General features: G+C 37.0%; 1 protein-coding gene and 1 long non-coding RNA gene across 11 annotated transcripts in view; both read right to left on the bottom strand.

Annotated features, from left to right (window-relative positions):
• Nucleotides 1-19,569, bottom strand: part of LOC149499891 (uncharacterized) — a 266,141-nt gene that overhangs the window by 97,228 nt on the left and 149,344 nt on the right. The window lies entirely within an intron of this gene.
• pros (homeobox protein prospero) overlaps nt 219-19,569 on the bottom strand; it is a 165,158-nt gene continuing 145,807 nt past the window's right edge. For all 10 annotated transcript variants that reach the window (XM_089738398.1, XM_089738388.1, XM_089738389.1 and 7 more), the window contains 2 exons: nt 8,183-8,327; nt 219-7,636 (listed from right to left, as the gene is read on the bottom strand). In XM_089738398.1, the coding sequence (XP_089594524.1) occupies nt 7,457-7,636; nt 8,183-8,327 (325 nt within the window). In that variant the 3' untranslated portion in view covers nt 219-7,456. The remainder of the gene's footprint in view (nt 7,637-8,182; nt 8,328-19,569) is intronic.

The following is a 19,569-nucleotide window of genomic DNA, read 5'->3' as shown; positions in this document are numbered from 1 at the left end:
ACGCTTAAATATTCTTAAAATTATATTACGAAAAAACGCATGATACAAATCGCTAATTTATCTAATTTCCCATTCTTGTCACCGCTATAATAGAGATGATCGTATGAAATTTTCGATAATTTACCTACATCAATCATCGATCGATCACTTTAGAAATATTCAATATAAAAATACTCTTATCATAATTTTTTCATATTTTTTTTTCGTCATCATCATCATCGTCATCATCGAATAAAATTTTTACACGCGTCATCGACATCGTCGGCGAAGACAGACGGCGGAGCGGGCCCCCGACAAAAAGAAAAGCTTTGAGCCTCATTAATACCTTAACATCGTGAAATTTGTACTAAATATATCCAGGCGAGCAGACGCAGCGCGAAACTTATCACTTAGCCGAAATGCGAGGATGCCGAAACCGCGTCTAAACACTAAAGGCTTGGGTTCACACGCCATTGTCATGCACGTTTTTTGTCCTGTATCCGTTATTTTAACATAAAATCGTACAAAAATCCGAGTGTTCATACGGTAGATTTTCATTCGTTTAAAAACGAACGTGTGAAAGAGACAGAGCTATACACTGCAACGTTAAAGTTCATTCGATTTGTTTGTCCGTTGAGTATTCGTTTAAACGCATAAGCGTCGTACGATTTTTTGCAGTACAAACGACATGTTGAACGGAATGTTATACCTTTAAACGAGCAATTCTTGTTTATTAATATACATATATGTATATAATCTGAGTCTCGGAAACGGCTCCAACGATTTTCATAAAATTTAGTATACAGGGGATTATCGGGGGCGATAAATCGATCTAGTTACGATTTATTTTCAGAAAATGTTGTTTTATTCGTGTTTTCAATAATCAACTCTTCCCGACATCTATTGGCGAATAATAATACTATTTTTCTTAATTGAGGGCAACTAACCGCTTTAAAGAAACAACAAGATGGCGTTATCAAAAAAAAAAAAAAAACCGAGCAAAGCCCGGTCATCATCTAGTGGTTCTCTATGTATGTGCCACTATTCATGCGTTAAGACGTATACTGCAAATAAACGTGCTGGACAATGCCGTGTGTACCCGAACGCCTCGTCCCTGCGTGCTTAGTGCGAGAGCGTCCCTACGTTCGCCGCTAGGGGCGCTGTTCCAACTCCATACAAATCCGAGTTAACTTTAACGCGATCGAGAAAGTTAAAAAAAAAACTCGCACCAAGCACGCCGAACCCGAAAACTAAAATTAAAAACAATTTTTCGTTAATAAAAAATTTTGTCACTAATAATTTTATACGTCGACCGCGTCCGCTCGCTTTAGTTTACAAACATTTTTACCAAAAATTACGTCACAGTTGGACTTTATGGACTTTAGCTCGTATGAGAACGTAACAAAAAAAAAACACATTGGATCGCGACACGTACTGTAATAATATCGAGAGGTGAAAGCCTCATTGGTTTAAGCGAAATTTGCTTATTACGCTACATTTATCTTTGTAACTAAAGCTGCGTTTTGTTTGTGATCATCATCAACAGTTAGCCTGATACATTAACGGTGCTTTTAGGCACCACAAGCACCGGTCACCGACGAAGGGCTCGACGAGCGAATTAGCCCGTAGACACAGCCCACTGAGTTTCTCGCCGGATCTGCTCAGTGAGTCGCGTTTCCGATCCGGCGGTAGATTCTGCGAAGCACTGCTCTTGCTAGGGTCAGTGTTAGCAACTCTCCGGTTTGAGCCCCGTGAGCTCATCTGCAAACGTTAGGGTGAAGCTGAAATAGCCTCTCAAGGCTATCAGCATAGGTAGGAAAAAAAAATCAACAGTTAGATGTTTTTTAATTGAACTTCAATTAAGTTTACTCCATTCGATTACCTGAAGAAGTTTATTTTTGTTATTATATTTTTTTGCAAATTTTAAACTTTAAATGGCTCTGCTGTAAAGTTGCAAAAATGTCACTAAAACGCAAATATACTTTCTCCCCTCGATATTTAGGTGACACGTACCTAAATGAATGCGTAACGCTGTTGTGAATTAAGACCACAAGGATATATCGGAAATATTTCAATATTCAATTTAACTGTAAATACAAAATTTATGATGCATTTTACTTCGTCACGAGAGCAAATATCTCTCGCTGCTCTGTTTGATGCTTTACTTGCTAATTATAAATTTAAAGGGTCGGATTTATACCCCCTTAATAGTAATTCCGTGCTCAATTATTCTTAATTCCATCATTTATAATAATATACATATAATATATTATTATTATTGTTTTTGTAATATTATGAACGATACTTACACAAATAACTACCTAATGATCAGCGTAACTCTTAATGGGTCTTTGTTTCACGTATAGAAAAATTGATAAATACAGCTAGATTCGGTAAATCTAAATGTTTTCTTCATCCAAAAATGAAACGCTACGTACAATAGAATCTATTACAATTTCGAAAAATTTAGGAACCATGATACCCAAACGTGGAACCGAACACACTACATATTCTATTGTTTCATCTTCTTCTTCTTTTATTCTTAATTTTTTTTTTTTTTAAATATAATTTTGAAAATAATCATCACATATTTATTTTAATCAATTTCACAATGATAAATCCAAACATTTGTAGACGGATTCGAAAATACAAAAGAATTTTTATTTATTTTTTTACATTTACTACGTTTTTTATTTTTTTGTAAACTAAATAATTTTACATTAATTTCGTTCGAACAGAAATAAAACTATCATCTAAATTTACAAAATATGAAACGATGAACTGTCGTCGCCAAAACGTGCAATCCTTTTAAATACATTACATATAATATAAATATATATAAGTTACAAACATGAGCATTTAATATACAACACCGAATTTTGTACTTTTCTCAATGGGCGTCACCCGCGATCACTGTGGATAAACATTTCGATGTTTCACTTGAGGCTTAAGCTTTTTAAATTTTGAATAATTAAAAAAAAAAAAAAAAAACATTGTCAACCAATAACTTAAAAATTATTTGAATTCAGAACGAATTGAAATCGGCTCGATCGCGTCTCTGTATCCATTGTGGTCTCGTTGCTGATGCGCAGTGAGCTATAGCTGAAAATCCGGACTTAAATATACGACTAAAAAAAAAAGAAAACCAACATTCTTAATTCAAAAACGTTCTGTTTGATTTTTACGGACCGAAAACATACGAGATTTGGCTCCAAATATCTCGAAAATCATGGCGTGTCGGTTGATAAAATCTGTGTGTGGAAATCAATACGTTTTCTATTGTAATGTGTGTTGTTGTGGCCTGCGATAACACTTCTAAATATTAAGATTTATGTATGTACTATGGAGAGATCGGAATAACGAATTACCTAATATACACGGAATCAAATACACGATAAAAACTGACCATTTAGAGCTAAAAAGAAATCCATGACGTACACCGACCGAGTCGCCATATTGTTTTTTATTTTTTTATTTTTTCGCTCGTTTTCGGCACCGGCTTTCGTCAGCATACGTTCTCAATGTAATTAAAGAATGTGATTACTTTTAATAGTTCGTTTCTTGTCTCATAAAATCTTTTTAGCTCTACCTCGTCATCGCTTACTGTAAGGATAAAACAAATAACATTTGTAACATAACAAAATACAAGTAACGGAACGATGGTGGATCGAATAAGCCCAGCGGCGACTGCGTCCATGCCCTATGAATTACGTAAACAGTGGAAAAACAATCCGGGCTATTGTTCTTGGGAGTGATGGATGTGATTGGGTACGAACCGATCGAACACACGTTTATCCAAATTCCGTAAATGCTCATTAAACTCAGATTTAATTAAAACTACTTTTACGGTTCTTTGTTATTGTCATTGTCATTGCCTCGATTTACCTCAATTTAGGATTCTCTATGTTACGGGTTACCAGAGACTGACATAAATACTTTAAAAACGTGTTTAGATATATAGAATTATAGATAATAAACACCCAGACAAAGATCAAACAAACTTGTTTATTACACGAATGTTTGCTTGGGAATCCAACTCACGATCTTCGACACAGCAGTCTCGCAGAAAACTGTATACCTACTCGTAGTAATCGAAAAGTCCAAAATAAAACAATGACAATAAGCATAAAAGCTGGTTTAATTACGTCTGCGACTGAAATTCGACCTAAACGTGTCGCAATGAAAGTTCAAAATTTGAAGAAACTTCGTAAGCCCGATCGGGGGAATGATTTCGAACGTAAAATCGGTGATCGGAAAATAGGGGGAGGCTGTATGAATGTTGTATGTGTCGATGTCTTAATAAACTTCCGTATCTCTCTGAGTCTCACCTAACCTGCTACTGCGAGCACTCCAGTCGACGTCTGGTCCATCCTAAGCTGAGGTACTCATCTTATCTTATCGTACTAGTTAAAATAGTTACAAATAAAACGTTAACAAACACGTAATATCAAATGAAGAATGCTTACACTTGCTTAGCTATGGCCGACCGTGGAACCCGCGCGAACTTACTCGAAACTAAAGATGGAGTAATGTCTTCTTTTTTTTTCGATTTTTTTTTTAAATGTAACCTCGCAAACGATAACGCAATCAACCGTGTCTATTGCATCCTAACAAAACACCGTTATCGTTAAGATAGTTAGTTATATCTTTAAATCGTGTCATCCGTAATAAAACTATCGTAATTATATATACAAGTATACATTCTCTTTTAAACTATCTATCTTACCGTTTTATGTATATGTATATTGAAAGGCAAATTAAATAAAAATACGTCTGTTTAACTGAAGATGTGAATTGAGGTTGTGTGCCGCGTGGCGGGGTCAACGGCCGGCGACTACATATAACAGATATATCGAGATATGCGAACGGGGACCAGCTCGTTCCCGACGGCCTGGAGTCGCCAAGGTCGACGGCTGGTGGGGTCGACGGCTGGTGGGATCGAGGACCACCAGGCCTGGGCTCCGAGCTACGGTCACGCCGCGCTACGTACGTCTACTGATCAAACTAATTATCAATCTATAGTATAGTAAGTGTGTATGTATGCGGGCGCGGGTAGATGCTCAAAACTGCTCTCAGACTACGCTATACTATAGTGCCGTACAGTATAGCAGCGTATACATAGCCAATAATATATCGCACATATGATGCTATAAAGTCACTTATGCAATTTTCGTTAACACTGAAGAACTGTGTATGAGAAAATACATTTTTTTAGTTATTAGTTTTAGTGAGACGAGAGAGATGTTTGCTTTCTCACTGATGAAGTTTGTAGTTTAAATATTATCATTTTATTTCTATAGTCTAGCAGAACTGTATAAGAATTATGTAATAAAGCCTTCGTCAAACAGAACGCGTAATTATCGCGCGTCATAGCGCGGCGTTAGTTTAGCGCTCTGACGCGCGCTAAGTACGCGTTCTGTTTGACGAAGCCTTTAGATGTTGAATTTACCAACGTTTCTCCTGAAAAATTACATAATTTGCATAAGTGACGTTATCGCGCCGTATATGCGATATAGTAGGTACATTATAGTTTGAACGTGTCCATAGCCAATGTATGGTGCGCGATATTGTTGTGCTATGAGCTATATACTATATGCTATTATATTATAGAGTACTCTGAAAGCAGCTTAAGACACCACGCGGCAGCTTCAGCGGGCATCCGGTGCTATTGAGGGCCCATAGCTATTAAAATTTATTTATTTTATGTATAAAAATCAACATGTTTCTCTGAAGGCACTTTTGTTCGGACGTTTTGGCCCAGTGCGTTACGGTAAATGTATTTACTAAACTGTGTGTGTGCGTGTGTGTGTGTGTGTGAATATATATGTACTTATATATTGTTTAAGACGTATATAAACAGTCGGGATTCGGTTTATTGATATGTCTGCCTTCGTATCTATTGCTTCTGTTTTGGATCTGGGTAAAATATCTATTAAATTGATGGCCGCCGCGTGGTGTGCTTTTGCGAAGCTTTCCACGACAATGGAATTAAATTTATGATTTGTCTGATTAAAAGTAATTGAAAATCGTTTGTTTGTATAGTGTAATCTGTTATAGGTTGGGATGTAACATAATTAAAATTACTTTTACGGGTTAATCTCTAAAACTGTAGGTATAGTATTCGAAAACTGTACAGTATTTGAAAACTGTACAGCATTCGAAAACTGTACAGCATTCGAAAACTGTACAGCATTCGAAAACTGTACAGCATTCGAAAACTGTACAGCATTCGAAAACTGTACAGCATTTGAAGACGGTAAAGTTTCGGAATAAAAAAAGGACAATAAAAAATTAGAGATTAACCCATAGGTAAAAGTGGTTTTAATTATGTTTAGGACTTGGGAAAAACCGAAGAAAATACGTACATATTTAAAGTTTGAAACTAAGTTATTGTTACAGAATATTTTTTTTCTATTAAACCCTAACATAGAAGTATATATGTATGTCGTGTAGCTTTTCGCTTTCGCCTTAACATATCGCATCTCCCGCGCATTTTTTAATTATTATTTTTTGTGAAACAGTATATTTATTAAAACGAATAACCCTAACCCTATATCCGGAGCGAAACTAATCCCGCAAATAATCCGGATCAACTGAAACCGCGATCCGAACGTGCCGAACTATTGATAAAACACGAACCAAGGATGTACAATTCGATAATAAAAACTTAGGATGTTTAATCGATTTTCGAATTTCGTACGCGAACTGTTAATACTATTTTAGAGCTCTGCAAGAAAACGAAAACCGGTTTTTGTGTATAAAAATAATCTATGAAATTCTTCGTTTTGTGGATCGAAAAATAACCCTGCTCTATTGCACTAATTACTATGGTTAACTTTTATGAATTATCACTAAAATAATTACGTGGAGGTAAAGGTTGACAATTCCCGACTACGAATAGAAAGTATACACTACAAGGACTAAACAGAAGGCATGCAGGAGGCACGGGAACCAAGGGTAATAAAGAAAGAAATGGACAAAAAAAAACAACAAAAAATCTAAACTTAAGCAGTTAATATATTAATCGTTTTGCTTAATGAATAAATCAATAAATGATTTTAAGATATACACAACTATAAAAACCATTTTAGATAATACTTAATAATATAATAATAATAATAATTATATATAGCGAAATATATTATTATGTGCAGAAATAAAATTCTAGGTGACTTAAACTTTCTCTGACTCGTTATAACCTAAGGAATTTTCTAAAGAGCGCAACGGCGGTGGCGCGACACGTCACGCCTGCGTCACGTCACGCCACGTCACGCCCACGTCACGCCGATCGACGTCCAACGGACCACGTATTCAAACTTCATTACTTTAATAATTTCTTTTATAATTAAACTTTTTTAATCAATAATTTTGAATCTGAAGGCCTAAATGCGAGTGTCGTAAAATTTTGGTGTGCGAAATATTCGTCCAATTTGTTTAGTTATGCCGAAAGTTATTGTGCGTCGCGTCGGCGCCGCGCTCACTCCAACTGTTCGAGAAAGTTCGGCGACTTGAAGTACTCGGGCACGGGGTCGTCGAGCCGCGAGATCACCTTGTAGATCGACTTCTTCCAGCTCTGCTCGGCGTCCTTCCCGCCCTGGATGGCGCGGAAGAACTCGCGCAGAGTCTGCTCAACCACATATCTGAAGTTCGAAGGTACCTGAAAAAATATAAATCACATTTTATATACAGTTCTCCTCCTCCACAAACTCCTCCTTCTTCAATCAATCGCTCATTGCTGAGCATCGTGATGCGCCCGCATGTGACCTTTTTTTGCAATTTGTAGCCACTTATATCGGTCAGTGGCACAGTGAAGTGCGTGGCATAGTTTTATTCATTTATTGCTTAGATGGGTGGACGAGCTCACAGCCCATCTGGTGTTAAGTGGTTACCGGAGCCCATAGACATCTACAACGTAAATGCGCCACCCACCTTAGATATAAGTACTGAGGTCTCAGTATAGTTACGGCTGCCCCACCCATCAAACCAAAACGCATTACTGCTTCACGACAGAAATAGGCAGGGTGGTGGTACCTACTCGTGCGGACTCACAAGAAGTCCTACCACAGATGCTTTTTCTTTTAAAACATGACCGGTTTGACGTTAATTCAATTTGGATTTAAATCATTAATGACATTTAATGGAATGTAAAAAGATTATCTTTTATATTCGATTCATTGTGTTTGATAGGTTCTATGAAACTAACCTCGATGTGGTTATTTCTGTTGTAATGCAAGTTGAGGACTCTGTAAAGTTCAGAGTCACCGGCAACATGCAGGTCTTCGGCCGCCTTCAGACCTTCACTGATCGCTTGCCGAGCGTACTTCTCCATTTGGATGTAGTAGAACTCTCTGGAAAGATTAAAAACAACTATTTAATATATTTTGTTCGTTTAGGCGTTTATAAATAAATGGTAATGCTACTTTGTAGATATTCAAGTCGTAAAGGCTGAAAACTTAATCTTTTTTTTTTTAAGGGATTTTATGACCTGGTAACATAAGTAACATCTCGGTCTACATCAGCTTAAAATGGAGAACGCTCAACGCCTGTCTGCCACCTGTCTGCAACGCATAATGCGCCACTTTGGCCATGTTGCCCGCAGAGGTGTAGACAACTTGGAACGTCTGATGGTCACTGGGAAAGTAGAAGGAAAACATCCTAGAGGCCGGAGCCCCAAACGTTGGTCCGACCAGATCTCCGAGCAAACCAGCGGACCACTTAGCGCTGCACTACACCAGGCAACTGACCGGAACCGATGGAGGCTGACAGTAGACAAGCTAAAACGGAGTCACGATCCTCAGCAATGAGGGAGCGATGGAGAAGAAGAAGAAGAAGTAAGACTTTTAAGTCATGTCTTATTCAATTAATATTCTTAATTTTCTGAAAAATGATAATATGGAGTGAAATGAAATGAAGATGATTAATTTGAGACATTAATCAACTGGGATGAAATGAAATGAAATGAAATGATATGGGATGAAATATTATTTCAGTAAAATTGTGGTCATTTACTGAGATTTTTTCAGTGGACTTTTTGGAGGATCCCGAGAATATACGTCCAGTGGCTTTGTTTCATTTTCAACAGTTAATAAGCCACCGTTATTACATATTTAAACCTGAAGAAACACGAAATAGACAAAATAAAACAAATCTGACCACTTCACTCCTCGCGTTCCCGCCATAAAGTCAAAACTTAATCTTTATTAACATAACATAACCTTTAAATTAATCGTCTTTCTTTCATAAGAGATGTAGATAAATAAACTAGAATACCTATTTGCTCTTATTAGTATGTATTCGTTCATTCGTTAGTATGTATTTAATTAGGGATAACTTGTGCATATTCTTCAAAGTTATCCAGTATAAAAACTATTTTGTATTTTAATATATTAAGTCATGGCCGTATGTATGTCTTTCGATTTAAATCGAGAAAACAATATCTCTGAGCCAATAAGAGCCGTAGAAAAACAGGAATAAACTACCGGAAATTAGTACAAAATGTATGCACGCCTCATTTCGGAACTTCATTCTTCAAGTTAATCATAGCTTCGTTTCCTATTCTAAAAGCTATTATTCTCAAGAAGGCTTAATATCATACGAGCGATCGTAAAATGTCTAACAAAATCGCATTAGAATATAATTAATATATCCTTTGCCAAGCTCTAGGTGAGAATGACAAAGGGAATAATAATGAAAATCTTGATGTTAGTTAATAAGATTAATATTTGGTGTTCTAAAGTGACGTAACGTTTTTTTTTTTTTATTAGGCAAAAGCGAAAAAATCGCAACCGGCTGCAATGAAATCTCATGTTTTTTTTTTTGTTTTACAGTACTCGACGTACGTAGGTAGTCTACAGTTGACACTTCATGTCACAATGCGAATAAAAAGGCCCTCGAACCCCGTCGAGAGCTGGAAAGGATTTGATTAGTCATTTTAGCTCTCGTGGCGGCTCTATCTTCGGTTCGCTCCGCTTACGAGAGCGAACGGAACGAGTGTCTCCCGGGGCTAATTACTTACGACTCGCATTCAGATAGACTAATTCAGTTTTTCACGTTCTGCAAATGATGAGCTAGTTGCGGAGATGGAATCTTTTTGACGCTACGAATCGTTGGCGCAATAAAATTCTTACGAACGAATTACATTGAATTACCTTCGAGAGCTATATATATCATACGTTTTTTAATTACCTTTATTAAATGATTCAAATCCACATTGTCACAGATCCACATATGGATATCTCAGCCGCTCTGTGCGTCACTAGTGTTGGGGTGTTTTTTTAATTGGCACTCGTGTCGATGACGGCCTTGTTATATGTATAAGCAAATTAAGTGTTTAAATAATTACACGTCTTTTTGCATCTTTGAGTATGCTTTTATTCGTTGCTGATTAGACAGGTATTGCATGTTAAGCATTTTTAGAAAGAAAGGATTACTTGTGCTTTTTATGCCTTTCCAGATTCACTAGGATAGTTGGGCGAGTGCGGACTGGGCTCATTTAAGAAGGTAGGGATTTGCTTATAGCTTCCAGAACGACTCCGAAGGATACCTAACAAATCAAGCGCTGCTGCTTCGCGAATGCATTTACTGTCAGATCGAAACCGCGACCCGCAAAATTATAATTTGCGTTATTACTGGTGGTAGGACCTCTTGTGAGTCCGCGCGGGTAGATACCATCACAGGGTAGGTTCTGCCGTGAAGCAGTAATGCATTTCGGTTTGAAGGGTGGGGCAGACGTTGTGACTATACTTGAGACCTTAGAACTTATACCTCAAGGTGGGTGGCGCATTTGCGTTGTAGATGTTTAGCTCGTCCACCCATCTAAGTAATAAAAAAAAAAACTCAAGATACGCGAGAACCTCAGCGAGCTGGCATTATGGGTTAGGTTCCACTACCAACTCTTCGACGAATACTTTTACCAGGGTCTCCTAAGCCTGCTCCTAGTGTTAGGGCTTTAGGCGTCTAGTAAGATTATTAGTGGATCTATAAGAATGTGTAAAAAATCGTTTATCCTGAACGTAAAAACCCGTTCAATTCGACTCGTGCGATCGTTATACTAAACTTTACCCCGACGTTTCCGATAACATGTTAAGGCGTATTTCAATAGCATTATCGTACTGTGGGCGTAGTTGCAGATATAATATTACTCATTCTTTGTTTGTTACTCGAACTGTGCGATAATGTCAGTAATGATATCCACGTTTTAATGTCTCCAGCATGATTCAGATAAGGGGGAACATGTGGCATCGAAAAGTCATCGACAAGTGGGATGGTATTTAAAACTCGTAAGTGGCTATTAGTGATGTGTAATTTCATTTGGCGCCGCGGCCCGTAGTATATGCTCAGTGTTAGGGAATGTGCCTACAAAATGATTAATTGTTTTGTTGAATAATTAATTGCATTACATCAATAGCGCTTTAAGTTTTTTTTTGTATTGCTTAGATGGGTGGACGAGCTCACAGGCCACTTGGTTTTAAGTGGTTACTGGAGCCCATAGACATCTACAACGTAAATGCGCCACCCACCTTGATATATAAGTTCTAAGGTCTCAGGTATAGTTACAACGGCTGCCCCACCCTTCAAACCGAAACGCATTACTGCTTCACGGCAGAAACAGATGGGGTGGTGGTACCTACCCGTGCGGACTCACAAGAGGTCCTACCACCAGTAAAAAGTGCTCATAAGAATTAGAACAACTTAAAAAAAGAGTTAAACTAAATACAGAAATACACAAAATAATTTACCTAAATTATACATTGTGATCGTGTGAATGATTTGTTATGAAAGTTTTGTAAAGGGGATGGCCCATTTTAGGCCCAAAGCGGACAATAGATTATAGAAAAAATACTTAGTGCATTAATTTTGTCATAAATAAATATGCATTTACTTTCTTGCAAATAAGCGCCACTATAGTTTACAATAAGTAGTTAAAAAAAAGTAACTCTATTGAAAAAACAAGGATTTTTATTTTTGCGGGAAAAATATTGCCAGCTTCAAATCCTTTTACGTATGAAGTAAATATTTTGAGTATATAAATAAAACATATAAATAAATCATTTTAAGTATTATCATTAATCAAACGATTTTAATGGATTTTATGCACATAAAATAACATCGAAGACATACCCATTGGACTTTAACTTGTAACTATACTTGAGACCTTAGAACTTATATCTCAAGGTGGGTGGCGCATTTACGTTGTAGATGTATGTGGGCTCGAGTAACCACTTAGCAACACCAGGGTGGCTGTGAGCTCGCCCACCCATCTAAGCAATAAAAAAAACTTTACTAGTATTGTTTTTTAAATATGTACAACTAAAACAAAAACATAAAAAATAATGTGTACTCGTAAAAAAAAGATTAAGATATAAATCAATTATCGGTTATTTAAAAAAATAATCGATATATGAATTTCATGTAATTATTTTTCTTTATACTGACAACACTGAATTTAATCTGACTGACTGATACTTCGCTTGCTGCTTGTGGTGTTGTGCTTGCGTACAAAATGGATGTGTTTTGATTTTTCTTCGATTTATTTTACTTTTATCAATAACGTTTCATACTACGACTAAAAAACATTGTGTGAATTGTGGTTTTACCCTGACCGAGATTTAAAACCGTGTATATGCTCTCCTTTGCTATTTTTAGATGATACTAATTGTGTATGAAGATGAAGAAAATATAGATATTTAAAGAATTAAGTGTGTTTTTATACCCTATTGGATAAAAATACATTAGGAACATCTTAAACATTAAGAAAAGAAAAGTTCTTGAAGTATCTCACAATCCGACACTTATTTATATAGAAAATTAACCTCAAAACGAGTTTTTATTTTTATTATATTTTTTATAATAGTGGCGTCAATTTCAATATATTTTTTAGATATCCAATACATTTAAGAATTTGAATCAGTACATTTTTATAGTAATATTTGATGTCCATCTTGGGCCTAGCACACTATGGAGAGTGGGCAATCCCCTTTAATTATCACACTCGTACAAATAATTATTCTTACTTCTTTAGTTGTCCGTTTGTTGTATTCCAAAAAATATTCATTTAAGATGAGAATGGTGCGGATCTGTTCTAATATTATCATATCCAATATCATTAATCTGTCGTGAAATTTGAGACTTCTTAAATTAACAAACGTTGTCCTTTTTTTTTAGTATAGACAGCAACAAAAAAAAAAAAATTGTATTTTTAATCTATGTTATACAACAAACTAGAGAATTTCGATTTTTGTGAGTCGAAAACATAATTAAAACTACTTTGATGGCTTATTATCGGGTTTATTATTGTTAGTAAACTATTTTAGACGTTTCGAACAGTACACATGTATTTATATTTCGTGGTCACTGACAACGTTCCACTACTCGTATAAGCCCGAGATTCCACAGTAAAAGTATCTATATATTAATACGTGAAGCAAAAACTTTGTATCCCTTTTTACGAAAATTGCGCGAACGGAGGAGTATGAAATTTTCCACACTTATTGAGATTATAGAGAAGAAGTGCACAATGCTAATTTTTTTTTTAAATAATGCAAGATACATTAAATCAATAAAGAAAACATTACACACCCTACCATGTATTTGACACACACACGCATGCATACTATTTGTTTATTGCATTGAAGTATATTGTCAAACTTTTCTTTGCAATCTGTTAGTTATAGTCTGTCGAATTGAGAATAGATTAAATATTGTTTTCTCTGTATTAATATTCGTCTAAAGTGTAGTGTCTTGACGAAATCTGTGATTAAATAGAATCATAATAGCCCTTGACAATAGAATCATAATAGTGTACAAACTTATAATTTCCATTAGTTATAGTCGAATTTCGACTACCAGCGGACCACTAGTATTCTTAAATATTCTTAATTACATGTACTACTCGTAGAGAGAAATCTAGTTCAAAGTTTTTTTTCGCGTGTAAAATTTAGGTTATTTATTTGTAGGTTTCTTTTTACTGCGTCAGTCAGTCATGCGGGCGTACGAAAGGAAAATAAAGCTATGTGTATTCACGTGGTCGCGTATCGAAGAACGAAATCTAATCCAACAAACGGGGGTCAATCAAACTGGTATCGATCTGTGTAATGTATGTCGTAGGTAACGGATACATTGTTTTATCAAACACGTGTTCTCTATTTTTTTTCTCCTACCTAAGCTGATAGGCTTGAGAGGCTTTTTCAGCGCAACCTTAACTAGTAGGTGAGCTAACGGGGCTCAAACCGGAGTGATATTAACACTGACCACAGATCATAGAAACAAGTGTGTTTCTATGATCTGTGACACTGACCCTAGCAAGAGCAGTGCTTCGCAGAATCTACAATCGGATCGGAAACGCGACCCACTGAGAAGATCCGGCGAGAAACTCAGTGGGCATGTGTTCCCTAGTGACTTGTACTTAATTAAAGATTTATTGACATAGTAACTGCTTAGCCCCGACTGACACCGCTGTCCTGCACATATCTTTTTTTTTTTTTAGAAATTAAGGATTACTGATGGCCCGCTGGCTTTTCCAGTTTTGCTAGGATAGGCGAGCACGGTCTCAGGAAGGATAGGATTTGCTAACAGCTTCCAAAGGAGACCAAACTACTCAAGAGCAGCTGCTTCGCGAGTGAATCTACTACCGGATCGTAATCGCGACCCGCTGAGAAGATCCGGCGAGAAACTCAGCGGGCTGCTGTTTAGGTTAGATTGTACGTCAAAGTATTTGCCGAGTTTGACGAGTATGCTTACCGCTGTCCTGCATATCTCTTCTGCAAAGCATTCAGGCGTTACCGATAGAACGAACTTAAGCAACATTTTTTAGCTCACGTCTGTTATAGTCTCTGGTATGCACTTAACGTGACCTCGTACAATGCAGTGCAATAAAATGGAATAACGACCGCCTTATATAGTTAAGATTCGTTTATTCCCGTTTCAAAAATTCAAATTTATAAAACCGTTACGTGGGAATCAGCTGTTTGGCTGACTTTTGCAATTTTATTGTTCACATAATTCTTCACCCTTAACGTGTTTCTCGAGATTTTCGGTGATGATGCACTCCGACTTCAACTGTATATGCTAGCGGCTAAGACACTTTTTAGATTAACAAGTTTTAAATCTTCGATTGACAAAAGCGTTTTCGTGATGCGAACTTAAACTCTATCGCTACAGGAATAAAGATATAGTCGGTTACATTTTTTAGTGACACGTTTCCTTAGGACATCTTGCAATCTACCTGGATTCGAACGTCTTGGGTTTCATTGTTTGGTCGGAGCAGTTGCTATGGATTTTTTTGGTAAGGATCCTTAAGGAATGCCGGTTTGACTGTTAAACTTTCTTACAAAATTTGTATACATCTCATTTTGTGAGTAGAAATGAGTGCGACTTATGTACACGCCTTTAGAATTTTCTTACAAAATAAATATGTACGACCATGAGTTCTATGGCGGGTGGTTTTTTTGTTTGTTCCTCAAACGTGTTTTCGATCATTTATGTAGTTTAGTTTAAAACTCTACATGGCGATAGCATTATCTTCACGGTTGATCCATTAGCGGTGCTTTTAGGTACCACAAGTACCGGTCACCGTCCTCGTCGAACCCGTCGCTTGCGACGTAGGGCTCGACGAGCGAATTAACCTATAGACACAGCCCACTGAGTTTCTCGCCGGATCTTCTCAGTGGGTCGCGTTTCCGATCCGGTGGTAGATTCTGCGAAGCAATGCTCTTTACTAGGGTTCGTGTTAGCAAGAACGTCAGATTTGAGCTCCGTGAGCTCACCTACTCACCCGATTACGCTCATATGGTCTCTCAAGACCATCAGCTTAGGAAGAAAAAAAAAGATTTGCACAATAAAAACAGAGAAAATAAAAGTAATCAAAATAAATGTTTTTAGTGTTGCCTAGTCGGAAATTTCTACTAATGTCACAAGTGTGTCAGTGTAGAACGTATGTCCATCAAATATCTAATGTGATTAAAGGAAATCCCGGCGGTGAGCTATCTTGGCGGGTGTGGTTTATTCCCCCTCAAGACGACATTCGATTCCCGTGTGAACTCAACTTAGCGAGGCCACAGAATGGTTACACAATAGAAGGACACGGGACGATCTTTTGTAGATAAAATTTGTGTCAAGAAAAGTATTGATCGTTAATTGAACAAAGTTTGAGAAACTACGGAACGCAATAAGAAACTCAGATGTCTTAGTAGTGCTATGTGTATAAAACTTTTTTTTCGGTAACACGTGTTTTCATATAAGCCGTTTTGTTTCTGACAGTTATATAAATTATAATTTGCGTAATTACTAGTGGTAGGACCTCTTGTGAGTCCGCGCGGGTGGGTACCACCGCCCTGCCTATTTCTGCCGTGAAGCAGTATTGCGTTTCGGTTTGAAGTATGGGGCAGCCGTTGTAACTATACTTGAGACCTTAGAACTTATATCTCAAGATGGGTGGCGCATTTACATTGTGGATGTCTATGGGCTCCAGTAACCACTTAACACCAGGTGGGCTGTTAGCTCGTCCAACTATCTAAGCAATAAAAAAACCTATTTAATTCGAAATTCACTAATCAACCGAAATTATGTTGTGTTCTCAAATGAATTCTTTTCCGTTGTATCTGTTTATGTATATTCTATGTCGAGCCGAAGTATTAGTCCCAAGACGAAGAACATATACGAAGGGTCGATTTATTGTTTTCTTTACATTTCTTTCACTCTCTATTTATTGTTGAAAAGGACCTTTGTACCTTTTTGTCGGCAAACTTGATTTGCGATTACTGGTCGTAATATAATAAAATTATAAGACAATTCAACAGATTAACGAATATCATTAAGAAGTTTCTCTGTTATTTGTAGAACGTAAAAATGTATCTAAACACATTAAATATATTCATATAAGATATTGCACAGATAATTAATATTGTTCATTGATCGATTGAATAATCTGTTTCGTTAATACCATATAGAACATATCACAGAATTCGATATTTCAAAACTATAACAGAATGTTTATGTAATGCTCAAATTATTTATTCTTTCGGCAAAGGAAAGAAATCATACAGTCCCAAAATTAAACTAAGTTAAAAAAAATTTTTTTTTTTTTCATTTTACCTTGACAATTGCAAATTGACGTCACCATCGCTAAAACCGTAGGAATGTAGGCCGAAGCGTCGTATGGATCTTTGTTATATTTGCTTAGCAACAATGCGGGTTCACCGTTCGTCGATAAAACAATTTGTAAGAAAATACTAAAATGACGATTACGCCAACGGTAAAGATTGGAAAAGCCATTTTAAATTGCCAGTAACGATTCATTCTTGAGGCTTATCATGGAAAAATATTTTTGGACGTTTTGCTTTTTTTTTTGTGCTTCGAGGGATTCTGGCTTCGTCCTGATTGTTGAGCGAGATCACAGGCCTGAAAGAACATCTGCTCTAGTAGGAGCAGTGCTTCGTCGAATCTATCACCGGATCAAAATCGCGACCCACTGAGACGTTTCGGCGAGATACTCAGTGGGTTATGTTTTGCGTGCAAATGTACGTTGAATTCTAATCTTATATGTTTCAATGCGTAAAGTTAAATAAAAGTTGTTTTTTTCTATAACAGACCTCTTTTTTGTAAAAAGGATCCAATTTCTGTGTCATAAGATCTTTTTTACCGGAATCATATTTCACAATATCTTAAACCGTTATAACTTATACCTTATACTTATAGCCTATAGTTAGAACTTATAGCCGTTATACTATGGGCTCCAGTGACCACTTAACACCAGGTGGGCTGTGAGTTCGTCCTCCATCTAAGCAATAAAAATTTTTTAGTTTTTACGAAATCCATTAATAATACTTCACAAATCGCCTATCAATTCTATTGTCGAATAGTTTATAAATATTTTTATGAACTTCATTTTACTTATAACATAAACAACTTTATTGGTTGGTACTAGGCGCACGAATATATCAAGACACGTGACGTCATAGTTCAGCAGTAAAGGTAACGGGAAAAATATAGTTTCGCAGACATTTCGATTGCCAAATACAATGGTTATTAAAACGGGAAGCGGCCAAATGATACCTATGTGTTAAATATGTACATACATTTACGGGGTTGTGTATGTGTGTGTGTACTGCGTCCAGCTTTCGAGGAGTACGGGAAAGCGGACGCCGGACCGCGGCGTACAGACCATTTTATTTTAGACGTGCCATTTATTGTGCATACTTTTGACGTGATGACTTCTTATAAATCGATGAGCATACACGATGCATGCACGAAAAGGTGTCACGTTCCGCCTGAACGTGCAAGCGAGAGCGCGGAACAAGCGACAACGCAGGATCAGCTGAAGCGTTGGCTTGTGACACATCATCTCTCTTCTGGCGTGACGTCGAGCTAGCAGTTCGAACACTTCTGCTGCTGACGATATCACGTAACACCATTTACAGACAACCAATTAATTTGTCATAAATTATTTTATTGTCGTCAGATAACCAATTTTTGGATTCGATTTATGGAATTTGTCAACAAAGGCTAATTGATTGCGTTCATTGGTTAACTAGCTCATCAATTTTTATGACGTCACAATCGAAATCTATTTAGATTACGGGCTTCAGTTAACATACGCTATTCATTCGGTAAGTATAGCGAGAGTCGCTTAAAAAGTATATTTTTTTTTTAAATATAAAAAAAGGAATGTCTGTAACATCAAAAGGTCTATGTAAAAAAGTTGCACGGCGCATTGGCACACACACGAGCGATGCACTCACAAACACACGGGCGCAAGTAAACGCGAGTAAACTAATACCGGGCCGGATTAATGCTTCAGTTAGTGAAAAAAAGTTTTTTTCAGACTGCGCCGTCCGGATCAGGTCCGTACTCGGACGTGCGAGATGCTTTTGTAATACCCACACTTTTCGAACTATTTTTGTGTTCATACAGTATTCATGTATGAAGTAAGACTCGTTTTTTTATTGTTATTTTTTTATTGCTTAGATGGATGGACGAGCTCACGGCCACCTGGTGTTAAGTGGTTACCGGAGCCCATAGACATCCGCATCGTAAATGCCGCCGCCCTCCTTAAAATATGAGTTCTAAGTCTGAGTCTCGGTATAGTTACAACGGCTGTGATAATAGCTATTCGATATGTAATTGAAGACATGAGTGGATGAAGGGGTTAAGTATCTATTTAAGATTTTTGAGTTTTTACATTGAATGAAGGTGTTATGTGCCTATAAACCATATTAGGCCTTAAAACTCCGAGTTTAAAGGCAGTTAAAAAAAAGTGTTTTTTTTTTCCTACCTATGCTGATATACTTGAGAGGCTATTTTAGCTTCACCCTAACGTATATGTGAGCTCACGGGGCTCAAACCGGAGTGTTGCTAGCACTGACCCTAGCAAGAGCAGTGCTTCGCAGAATCTACCACCGAACCGGAAACCCGACCCACTGAGAAGATCCAGTGAGAAACTCAGTGGGCTGTGTCTGTGGGTTTGGATTGCATGCGATGAACGAGCTATGTACGAAGAAAAAGTAGAAGTAACAAAGGTTTGTGGCCGGTTTTCTCAAAATTAACAAATTGTATCATATACCCTTCATTCACTCATGTCTTCAATTATTGCAA

This window comes from Bombyx mandarina, chromosome 25 (assembly GCF_030267445.1).
Source record: "Bombyx mandarina strain Sakado chromosome 25, ASM3026744v2".
NCBI lineage: Eukaryota > Metazoa > Arthropoda > Insecta > Lepidoptera > Bombycidae > Bombyx > Bombyx mandarina.
This window is presented reverse-complemented; position numbering and strand designations above follow the sequence as displayed.